Source organism: Pan paniscus, chromosome 10 (assembly GCF_029289425.2).
Source record: "Pan paniscus chromosome 10, NHGRI_mPanPan1-v2.0_pri, whole genome shotgun sequence".
NCBI lineage: Eukaryota > Metazoa > Chordata > Mammalia > Primates > Hominidae > Pan > Pan paniscus.
This window is the reverse complement of record NC_073259.2, coordinates 77,721,035-77,733,238: the sequence shown is the minus strand read 5'-3', so window position 1 is coordinate 77,733,238 and position 12,204 is coordinate 77,721,035. Positions and strand designations below refer to the sequence as shown.

The following is a 12,204-nucleotide window of genomic DNA, read 5'->3' as shown; positions in this document are numbered from 1 at the left end:
ATACATTTTCTTTAAGTTAAGGTGCAAGGGTGCACAAGTTACTTTAGAAGGTTGGAAAAGTCCCAGGAATTGGCCCTGAAATTATTTATTTTATTACTTAAAGAATGCTGGTGAATTCTCTCTTTTAAGAAAGAAAATATGGGGCTGGGCGCGATGGCTCATGCCTGTAATTCCAGCACTTTGGGAGGCTGAGGAGGGCGAATCACCAGGTCAGGAGTTCAAGACCAGCCTGACCAATATGGTGAAACTCCCTCTCTACCAAAAATACAAAAATTAGCCAGGTGTGGTGGGACACGCCTGTAGTCCCAGCTACTCGGGAGGCTAAGGCAGGAGAATTGCATGAACCCAGGAGGCGGAGGTTGCAGTGAGCCAAGATTGTGCCATTGCACTCCAGCCTAAGCAACAGAGTGAGACTGTGTCTCCAAAAAAGAAAGAAAGAAAGAAGAGAGAGAGAGAGAGAGAGGGAGGGAGGGAGGGAGGAAAGGAAGGAAAGAAGGAAGGAAGGAAGGAAGGAAGGAAGGAAGGAAGGAAGGAAGGAAGGAAAAGAAAAGAAAGAAACTATGGGCCGGGTGCGGTGGGCTCACACCTGTAATCCCAGCACTTTGAGAGGCCGAGGCAGGCATATCACCTGAGGTCGGGGGTTCAAGACCAGCCTGACCAACATGGAGAAACCCTGTCTCTACTAAAAACACAAAATTAGCTGGGCGTGGTGGCGCATGCCTGTAATCCCAGCTACTCAGGAGGCTGAGGCAGGAGAATCGCTTGAACCCGGGAGGCGGAGGTTGCAGTGCACCGTGATCGGCACCATTGCACTCCAGCCTGGGCAAGAAGAGCAAAGCTCCATCTCAAAAAAAAAAAAGAAAAAATTTCCTAGCTGACCGTGGAAGGATAACAAACGTGATGAATCTGGCCGGGTGCGTTGCCTCACGCCTGTAATCCCAGCATTTTGGAAGGCCGAGGCAGGCAGATCACTTGAGGTAAGGAGCTCGAGATCAGCCTGGCCAACATGGTGAAGCCTCATCTCTACCAAAAATATAAAAAATTAGCCGGTGTGATGGTGTGCACCTGTAATCCCAGCTACTTGGGAGGCTGAGGCAGGAAAATCGCTTGAACCCGGGAGGTGAGGTTGCAGTGAGCCAAGATCGTGCCACTGCACTCCAGCCTGGGCGACAGAGCGAGACTCCATCTTAAAAGAAAAAAAATGTGATGAATCCATGTGTTATTATTTCCCACTACACTAAGCCATCAATATATCATGATTCTCTATGTGTTCTTGTAACACACAAACACACACCACACACACACTAACACATAATCGTTGTTTTTAATTGAAGAACATTTTCAACACCTCTCAAGTGGCAAAAATCCTGTTTATATTCTTGTCTGCCCCAGTTTATGGCTTCATAAGAATTTTTTCATCTGTTTTTTGAGGCAGAGTCTCGCTCTGTCGCCCAGGCTAGAGTGCAGTGGTGTGATCTCAGCTCACTGCAACCTCCGCCTCCTGGGTTCCAGTGATTCTCCAGCCTTAACCTCCCAAGTAGGTGGGATTGCAGGAGCCCACCACCAGACCCAGCTAATTTTTGTATTTTTAGTAGAGACAGCGTTTCACCATGTTGGCCAGGCTGGTCTCAAACTCCTGACCTCAGGTGATCCGCCTGCCTCGGCCTCCCAAAGTGCTAGGATTACAGGTGTGGGCCACCGCATTCCAGCCCAGTTTTAAGAATTTAATCTTCATTTCAAGCACAAAAAGACTTTTTTTTTGGCTGGTGGGGCCTCTTTTTTGAACTCTTTAGGGCCAAATCAACCTTTCTTCCTTGATCCCAGGGTGGAGTCAAATGAATCTAACAGACAAACGGCCCAACATCCTTCATGTCACTGCCAACTTCTCATTCAAGGGGGTACTTGGGGCGGCAGGTGGAGTTATAATTATAGCTTAGAAAAAAGCAGCATCAGCAGCTGTTGCTTCTGTTTGTTCCCAGCTATAACTGTCATCAGTGGGTAAACTGGCATAAACAGGCCTCTACAAGTGGAAAAACATTTAACCCCTGTTCTTGTCACACTCTGGGTCCTCTCAGTGGCCAGAGAACAGAAAGAAAATCTGACTGTGCAAGAGCGAAGGGTGACACCGGGCGTGCAGCACCGACCTGAAGGCACCTCTTCAGGGGGAGCCCGAAATTTGAAGATTCTCTTTCCTGTCGGAGACCACAAACCAAATAAATAGGTTAGTGCCCAGAGTAAACCTATGCATTTTAATTCTGACCTCTACTTGCTGTGATTTTCATTTTCCTGGCAGAGCTTGAAAAGAAGAGTGAACTACTAAATGAAAGAAAGGAAAGTTAATTAAGGACTGTTATTTAAAACTACCGGGAGTCCATGAGAACAAATTATGAAATGGGTTTAATTTATTATGCTCCTCTCCCAATTTTGGCTGTATTCGCACTAGGCAAATAGACAAGGTAAAGATGGAAAAATAAAACCGGTTTTGTGGCATGAGTCCCATCCTTTTGTAATGCCACTTACTTGTGCCAAAAGGCCCTACCTTCTTTATTAAAATCAGTAATGTTGAAAGCTAAGTTTGTGATTTTAGAAAATGCTGTAAATGTAGCTCCAGAGTTTCATTTCCTTAGGGAAAATAGGCAAATCAGAGTTGAATTGTTTTTCCAGCAATGAGTAAAGATAGAAAATTTTCTTGTTTATGATAAAATGTGTGGTGTAGGCTACTTTACAAAAGAAATCTGCTACAGAATTTATTTTTTGTGTCTAGTACAATTCTATCTAAAAGCTTCATGATTTCAGTCTAAGTAGCTCTATAAGACTCTCCTCATAGATCCTTTTGAGAAAAGTAAGATTTTAAATAAATCTCATTTTATTTGCATATGTTCTATCTTAGCCAGAAATTGAGCAAGATTTTCAAAGATTAGCTTTGCGCTGTCTGTTTCAAAACCTGAATATTTAATATCTTGGTGAAAAGTGGTGGAATTCCAAAGAACTCACCGAAAACAAGGCTTTCGGGCCCAGTGCTCATCCTAACCACATTCATGAAATGGACTCAAGTAGAAAGAGTTGTAAATAATGACCTCATTTTGTTCAACTCCAAAGAGAATGTGAACCATCCCTAAGCATTTATGTACAACTTGTCATGGGGAAACTGCACCATTCTTATTTATCACTATGACCCAACTTTTTGGCTGCCTTTTGAAATGCAATGAGTGCTAACGATGCATTTGGACCTCCACTAGAGAGACATCTACATGCAATCAAACCCACCAAAAGTGCCCCATCAATTAAATTCTCACGAGGGCCTTGTTTGTCTCATTTGTTCATTCAAATATATATTGGCCAATGGCTATATAATCTAAAAATAATATTTAACAGTTAAGGCAAGTTTAAGATGTCTAATATTACTCTTCCCAGAGACTGCTTTCCTCCTGCTTTCTGCTAAACTGAGATAATGGTTATCTGAAAGTTCCGAATTATAGAAACTAAGAAAGACAAAACAGAGATATGGCTGACTAGTTGCTGGCTTGAATTTCCTTGATATACAGACATACAGATTTATGCCCTATTTTAAACATTGCTTTTTACTTGTGTTTTGTCTTCTTGCTCTTCTAGAAAAAACTATCCAAGATGACTGTCACTTACTCCAGTAAAGTAGCAAATGCAACTTTTTTTGGATTTCATAGGTTACTCCTCAAGTGGAGAGGCAGCATCTACAAACTACTGTACAGGGAATTTATTGTTTTTGCTGTTCTTTATACAGCAATAAGTTTGGTGTACAGGTACTTTTCTTTGCATGTCTCCTTAAATGGCCATCAGATATTGTGGAAGAATACAGTCTCAAAAATCTGAACCTTTTGATTGCCACTGACTTTGCATTATGGAACTCCTTTTTTGCGTGAGCCTCTCTTTTGTCTTCTTCCCCTCAGGACAGATTTTAATCCACCACTAACCATTGTTAGGTTGTAAAATAGACCCTCACTGTAAGATTCAGGTGGCCTTCATTCCAGCCCCAGTTGTGCCTCGAGACTGTTGCAATAGGCACAAAATGGAAGGATTATCTTTAGATCTTTACTATGTAAAGATTTTTGAATGGGCAAAGTCCACAGACAATAATTATTTGTGCTTCTGTCAACTTGTCATTCATAGTTGATGATTTGACAGCTTGTAGCAACTACCTATATAATCAACATGTTCATGATTGGTGTATGTCAGGGAAAAGCTTTCCTTCTTTTGGCCTGGAATGAAAATATCTTATCCAGGATGATGCCTGCCACACTTAACAGTACCTCAAATAAAGCAAAGGCCTGTAGACTAATTTATTTTCTTTCCGTTTTCTGAGTTGAGGGTATATTATGTTCACAAAAGGAGGTGCTTATTCTTTATAACATTACAACATATGCCTGTCAGATTGACAGGAAATTTGAGCAATATCAAGTCCAAGAAATATTTTTATGATGACAAGTTATAGTCTTAATAAAATTTCATCAGTATGATAAAAGGGAAGTCTTATGAGATTTTAAAGCTTTTTAAATTAAAATTGAATGCATAAATTTCTTCTCTGGAGGAAGCTAAAATTTAAAACAGGAAAGCTAAAGGTTTTTGAGGCTGTATTTCCATTTTTTCTATGTTCATAGTTTGTTATTTTTCTTCTGCATACAGATAAACAAATTTGTGTTCCATTGCTCTCACATTCTTCCTTGCAGCAACAGGATCTCCTTTGGAAAAGAGGGATATTAATGTAGTTGACTGATAATTATTAAAAGTAAAATAGGTACAGCTATTTTTCCATATGTCAAAACAACCCTTCCAAGCAAGTGTATGCATTGGTATATATTTTGACAAAATATTTTTAGAGGGAAAGTCCTATTAACAACCTCTAATAATTTTTCAGACATGTCATATAATATGATATTATTTTGGCAATTTAGGTAGGTATCACCTAAGCCTTCAGAATATGAAATGGTAAAAGATACAATGGTGTTTCGTGATAATTATCTCATTAGTTCATTTTTACTAATGTGAATTTATTGCTGCTACTTCTGCTAAGAATAGAACAGAATAGCCCTTAGTACAGTTGCAATGTAGCTAGAAATGTTCCTTGGGGCCTCAACTTTTGTTCCAATATCATACTTATACCCCACAACATTTTATGCATATATTTCTTCTAAAGCAGAGGGCTTACATTTATAACAAAAATTATCAGTTCAAGTCATCCTTAAATTTTTAAAGTTCAATTGTAATACCTTATTAAAATAGATCTTTCTATCTTAATCAAAGGTATACCAAGAACTATAGGATGAGTTTGTCAAGAAAATCAAACACATCTATAGAAAAATATAGATGTAGTTTCATTCTCTAAGTCTTTATTAGCTCTATTATAGGTACATAATTATTCCTAACAAAAATTATAAGGATGAACCAGATTCATTAATTTGATTACATTTATTTCTATTTTTGGAGGAATTTGACAAAATAATTTCTGAAATACTTTCTAGCTATTAAAATTTCTACATCTATTAGCCAAATATTTTTTCTTTGGCCAACTATTAATATGAACCATTTTATTATTAACTAAGTATGAGGCAATTTGTTAAGTGGTTATATATATGTATACATATATTATTTAATCTTTACAATGTCTCTTATATATAGATATTTTTATCCCCACTTACAGATGAGAAAACTGAGACACAGAGAGATTCAAAAATATGCTCAAAGTCCAAATTCATAAGTGTCAGACTTGGAATTAAAATCTGGCTTTGTCTGACCTTAAAAAAGGTCCATGCTTTCCACATTTAAATCCTCTTTGACCATGTCTATTTGAACATCAGAAACCATTCTGGCTGTAATTGTCATCAGCATAACCCTGATAGACCTCTGCAACAATCTGGTACCTCTCCTGTCAGCTTTCCCTGACTTCAGTAATTCTAACACCTCTTCCAAAGCTGGGGCAGGAACTCCAAGCTCACCCTGTACCCCACACACCTTCTTTGTCAGGACCAGCTCCCAACAGCTCTCTATCTGCAATCTAATTGGTTGCTTACTGTTATCTCATTATCCCTTTGCTTCCTTTATCAAAGTTCTACTGACCCAAATGAGCCTTTGATGCTTGTTATAATGGATCTTTCCTTGAGTTCCTTCCTCCTTTGGAACAGCTACACTCGTCGATTTATTCAAATTCATCTGTTTGGCTTTCCTTCCTGTATTTTGGTCATTATTATTAGTTTGCCTTAAAACATTTCTCCAGACTCTGAATCTCTTCCCTATAATGTAAATATCAATAATAGTCTCATTAAATGCACTTATGTTTAACAATACCAGAAAATGGGGTTTGGGCAGGTTGGGTTAGATCTATAATATAAATTTTGAGAGAGTGACTAAATTTAATAATGAAAGTTTTCATTTCTCATTGTTAAATTTGTTTTAGACTCCAAACAATTCTGGGCTTTAAAATGAACAGGTATAATATCCCTTGAAAGGATATTATACACATGATAATCAAGAATGTGCTAAGTTGCATATTCAGGAGAAATATCAAGGTGTCAAATTCAGTGTTATTATTTAACAATTACTTAATAATGCTAATTCATACTTAATCAATAATACACTCTTTTTAAGGTATTCCTGATGAATAATTGAAAACTGAACTATTTTGTAACATACCTTGCTCTAAATCCAATGAATCAATCATATAAAACTTTTAAAATATAAAGTTTTTAAAATAAAATGATTAGTTAATCCTACTATTTAATAGCCAATCATGTTTACAAAATGTTAGCACCTGAGACATTAAGCAATTAAAAAGCCTTTGAGACACATCAGTTTAAGAAAAAAGGAAAAAATTATTGATCCTTCAAAAATAAAACAGATTATTTGTGCTTAATTGTTTGCACTTAATGTCACTTGCAAAGCAGGTGCAGAAGTATAATATCATAAAGGGCTGTGCATTTTATTTTTGCTCCAGATTGTTACTTACAGGAGCCCAAAAACGTTACTTTGAAAAATTATCAATTTACTGTGACAGATATGCTGAACAAATTCCAGTAACCTTTGTGCTTGGTAAGTATAGGTCACACGCAGATTGCAGCCACATAGCTGTCTCCGTTAGGATGACACCGATGACTCTGCATGGGAGTGTTTCCAAGCTGAGAGGCATGCCTGAAAAGCCACCGCTTGCAATAGAACCAGAATCATCCGTAAGGTTTGCCTTCACGGCTGCTTTTGCGAAATTAACACCGAACAAGTTTGAGGAAATAATCTGCTATTGGACATTTAAGCTTTCTCTTCACTAACTCTCCATTTTTGCAGTCAATATTTGAGATCTAATACCCACTTACAGGGTGCTTAGGCATTGCCAGGCACAAATGACATTTTTTTTCTGGAAGGCAAAATCAGAAGATATGGATAATAATATATTTTTGTCCTCCAACCTCTAAAAAGGCTAAAATTCAGCTAAAAGCATCAGTGTCACCAACGTGTCTGCTGTAAGAAACTGCTTTATAATTTCCTGTTATTCTACAGGGTTTTATGTTACTCTGGTAGTGAACCGATGGTGGAACCAGTTTGTGAATTTGCCCTGGCCAGACAGGCTAATGTTCCTCATCTCCAGCAGTGTTCACGGAAGCGACGAGCACGGGCGCCTGCTTAGAAGGACGCTGATGCGCTACGTCAATCTCACCTCCCTGCTCATCTTTCGCTCGGTGAGCACTGCTGTGTACAAAAGATTTCCCACAATGGACCACGTGGTTGAAGCAGGTACTATGAATGGCTTTTCCTTCCATGGGCTCTTCTCAGCTGAGACAGGACCTCCAGAATTCCTTTGAAAATTCTTTATGTTTGTTTATTCACTCAAGAAACATTTATTGGTTGGGCGCGGTGGCTCATGCCTGTAATCCCAGCACTTTGGAAGGTGGAGGCGGGCAGATCATCTGAGGTCAGGAGTTTGAGACCAACCTGGCCAACATGGCGAAACCCCATCTCTACTAAAAATAGAAAAAATTAGCCGGGCGTGGTGGCGTGTGCCTGTAATCCCAGCTACTGGGGAGGCTGAGGCACGAGAATCACTTGAACCCGGGAGGCGGAGGCAGAGGTTGCAGTGACCCGAGATTGCAGCACTGCACTCCAGCCTGGGCCACAGAGCCAGACCTGTCTCAAAAAAAAAAGAAAAAAGAAAAAAGAAAAAAAAAAAAGAGAGAGAGAGAGAGAGAGAAAGAAAAGGAAAGAAAAGAAAAGAAAAAGAAACATTTATTGATTACCTACTATGTGCCAGAAGCAAACTAAGAGACAAAGATGAATAAGACATGGTTCCTGCCCTCAAGTTTACTTCAGAGGTGGGGGAGAGAAAGTGGCAGATAGTAACGTTGCCTTAAGGTAAACATAATAATTATCATATTTATTAAACAATCTGGCTGGGCGAGCTGTTTGGAAGGCCCAGGCGGGTGGATCACCTGAGGTCAGGAGTTCCAGACAAGCCTGGCCAACATGGTGAAACCCTGTCTCTACTAAAAATACAATAATTAGCTGGGCTTGCTGGCTCCCGCCTGTAATTCCCGCTACTCGGGAGGCTGAGGCAGGAGAATCGCTTGAACCTGGGAAGTGGAGGTTGCAGTGAGCCAAGATCATGCCATTGCATTCCACCCTGGGCGACAAGGTCCCCATCAGTCCCCAAAAAATAAATAAATAAAAATAATCTGTCACATTAACTTACAGTTTTCCAGCACTATACGGTTTGTCTCCTTTATAGCTATTTCGTTTGGACTTCAAGAAAACATGAAAAAGGTAGAAAATAGATTCAGAAAGTTTATAACCTGCCCTGAATTACACAGCTGATCAGTGGAAAAGCCAGAATTAAAATTTAGGCTCCAAACTCCTAAGTTAATACTTTCTAATAGATTCTGGTAGGAACTGGCAATGTCAGTTTCATCTAGGCAGACACTGAGAGGTGACAGTCAAAAGCTGTTTTAGTATGGACCTCTTGTCTCTTGTGCCTCAAAGGAGATGTAGATAGTTAAAGGATGATTCTCTTTGGTGTGTAAATATTTAGCAAAGAAGCTGTTAAGTCAGCCTTCAGTAGGGCGAGGATTACATGAGATAATTCTTGGCACATATGGATGAGAAGCGTGAGGTGATTCTGCCTTCACATTGAGTCCAGTCTCACATTAGTTTGCAGTATTTAGTCTCCTTTTCTGAAATGTCCTGAAAAAATAGATATTTTCGGATTTTGTTTGTTTTGGAGTTTGTGTTGGCTTTTTTTGTTGTTGTTGTTTTTGTTTTGCCTTCTTAAATGGCTAATACAGATAGTAACTACTGAAGTCAAAATAAAACTGTAGAGATGAATGTCTATATTTCACATTTTATTTGAGAAGAAAGAACTCCAGTTTGAGGCATACACACAGACCAGATGGTATTCAGTATGTCCAAAATACAAAGAGAAGGTTGGAGGTTTTATAAAAAGACAGAAATGTTGCATATTGCTCTTTGAGAAAGTTCATTGGCACTAGTAAGTTTCTGGGGAGCTGGCAAGTTTTGACTGGTGAGTGATGGAGGTGGGTAAAATTAGTCTTCAAGTTGCAGCAGATCATTTCAGCAACTATAAAACTGGTTTCAGGTAATAGCAGGCAGTTTCAGCAACCAGGCCTGCAAAGAATTTTTTTTTTGAGACAGAGTCTTGCTCTGTGGCCAGGCTGGAGTGAAGTGGCGCTATCTTGGCTCACTGCAATCTCTGCCTCCTGGGTTCAAGCGATTCCCCTGCCTCAGACTCCCAAGCAGCTGGGACTACAGGCGCACACCACCACGCCTGGCTAATTTTTTGTATTTTAGTAGAGACAGGGTTTCACCATGTTGGCAGGATGGTCTCAATCTCTTGACCTTGTGATCCGCCCACCTCGGCCTCCCAAAGTGCTGGGATTACAGGCGTGAACCACCATGCCTGGCCTCAACTGCTTTTTCCTGGTGGCTTCTTGACTCTGTTTTAGTTGGGTACGACAAGAATGACCCAAGTATGTTATCAAATTTCACAATGATTAAGAACACGGAGTAAGGGTTTGAAACTTTATCTCACAGCTTACTAGCTACATGACTTTGTCTGAGTTAGTTAACCATTCTGTTCCTCAGTTTCCTCATCCATAAAATGGACTTAAAGTAACTTATGATAGCACCTACCTCATATATCCCATAGGCTTGTTATGAGGATTAAAAAAGTTAGCATTTGCAAAATGTTTAGAGCATTCCTGGCACACAGTAAGTGCTGCATAATTTCTTGCCATTGTAATGAAATTACATCTCAAACAACAGCATAACATAGCACCGTAGCCACTTTAGAAGACTTGTTATTAATATAATATCCCAGGTCTTTTTTATCTACTTTGATCAAGAGGTTGTGAATGTCAAGGTTGAAATAAGGAAGAAGGGTGTAGATGATGTTGTTAGAGATGCAGAGTGAGATATGAGAAAGTAATGGGTGCCAGGAGTTGGTTAAGGGGGATTCAGGGGGAGGGTCTGAAGGCCTGGCACATGTACAGGTATATGATAATGTAAAATCAGTAGGAACTTAAAAAAAAATTAATTGCCATCCTTCCTCCAAATATGAAAGTAGAATACTGTTTCAGAATGACCTAGTTAAAAATGCTACTAGACAGCTCAATTTTATCTTACCTTAATGTCTCCAGGAACAAATAGATTAAGAATTACCATCTCTAAGAAAGACCTAAAAACAAACAAGAAACATATGACCTATTCCAAGTTGATGAGCTAAAGTTTACTTGGATGAACACAGGCGATATTTCTCTAGTTCTGACGCATCCTTGAAATGAAGAGAGTGCATTCTGACAGGAATCAGATGCCGGGTCCAATCCTCAAAGCAAATCTCATCTTCTTAGTGTCACCTTCATATTAAAAGCACACCAGGAAGAAGCCAGGTTGGCTGGCAATGGAGAGGCCTCTGGGGCCTCTGGTCAGACATGAGCTCTGAGGACTGAGCTGTGCTCAGGTCTGAGGGGCAAGTAGATATAGGGAGGCAAATAGGAAAATGACGTGATTTCATTTCCTTTGAGTGTATTTTTCAGAATACCAAGGCCCACTCTCTCTCCAACTTGTACAGATGTCTGCCATGTACTTGCATTCAGACTTTCCCCTTTCCGAGGCATGTGGAATACTGAAATACTTCTATCTGCTCAGCTACCAATGTTTCTGCCATTCCAAGGGAATCTCAAAATGAGTCCTTCACTTCTGGATGTACATTTAAACTAGTCTCTAGGAGTGATCCACAGACCCACAGGCCCTCTACATCTTGAATAACTTGAGTTTATTTATTTAAAATGCATATTCCTGGGTCCCACCCACGTCAGTCCCTCTGAATTATTATAGAACCTAATAGAACCTTTGGATGTACGGCCTAGGAATCTGCAGTGAAACATGCTCCTGTGTTGGTTTTTTTAGTACCCCAAAGTTTGAGAAGTATTGCATCTTTTCTGGGATGCTTATTTTTTAAACCCTTTTTCTCGCTACTGGGGCAAAAGGCTTTGGCAACCACCAACTCATTACTGATAACAAAGCAGCAGCAATTAAGAAAGGATGGATTCGAGGTTTCAGCTTGAGGGTCATGAATTACAAAGAAGAGCTTTGAGGAAGCAGTCTGGTGGGAGGCTACTGTATAAGGGATTTGAATTCCACCTGCTTGGATGTAACAAGCATTGTTCTGACTTAAACTTTTTGGTTGGTTTGTCTGAAGTGAAGGGAGAAGAGAATTGACAGAGGAGCTGTGATGAGGTGAAAGCCTTTCCAAGGGTCCTGTGACACAATCACTGATTATCTCAGTGAAAAGGTCCCAGTTGCTCTCATTAATTCCTAAGTATTTTCTCAAAAGGCAGAAAAGAGGTAGTAGGTACATCTTGTCCCCACAGGAATATATTGTGCTTCTGGTAAGTAATTTTGAAGATTACTTTCCTCTCTTGGTGCTTGTAAATACTGGATAAGATGTTTTGATTCAGTATAAGACCATACTATACGCAAGCATTGTGTGTTAGGCGGCAGGACAAAGGTTCCAAGCCACTATCCTCTAAGCCAGGAGAGACGCTTCGGAGGCCTGTCTTCCTGGCTGCCCCAGGCCGGCACCCGCTGTCACCGGCAGCGCTGACTCACTGAACTTCCTGCTGCTTTCCCCAGCAGAGAGGGCTGACTCAGAGTCTGCACATGGGGTCTGCTTCC

At 39.9% G+C, this 12,204-nt stretch overlaps 1 protein-coding gene across 2 annotated transcripts in view; it reads left to right on the top strand.

The window, feature by feature from the left end:
- The window catches only part of BEST3 (bestrophin 3), a 54,931-nt gene that overhangs the window by 7,175 nt on the left and 35,552 nt on the right, over positions 1-12,204 (top strand). Inside the window, exons 3-6 of one of the 2 annotated variants that reach the window (XM_008960774.4) lie at positions 2,076-2,221; positions 3,613-3,779; positions 6,965-7,059; positions 7,522-7,755. In XM_008960774.4, the coding sequence (XP_008959022.1) occupies positions 3,628-3,779; positions 6,965-7,059; positions 7,522-7,755 (481 nt within the window). In that variant the 5' untranslated portion in view covers positions 2,076-2,221; positions 3,613-3,627. Of the gene's footprint in view, positions 1-2,075; positions 2,222-3,612; positions 3,780-6,964; positions 7,060-7,521; positions 7,756-12,204 lie in introns of those variants that run through there. The other variant, XM_008960778.4, reaches the window with a different exon arrangement.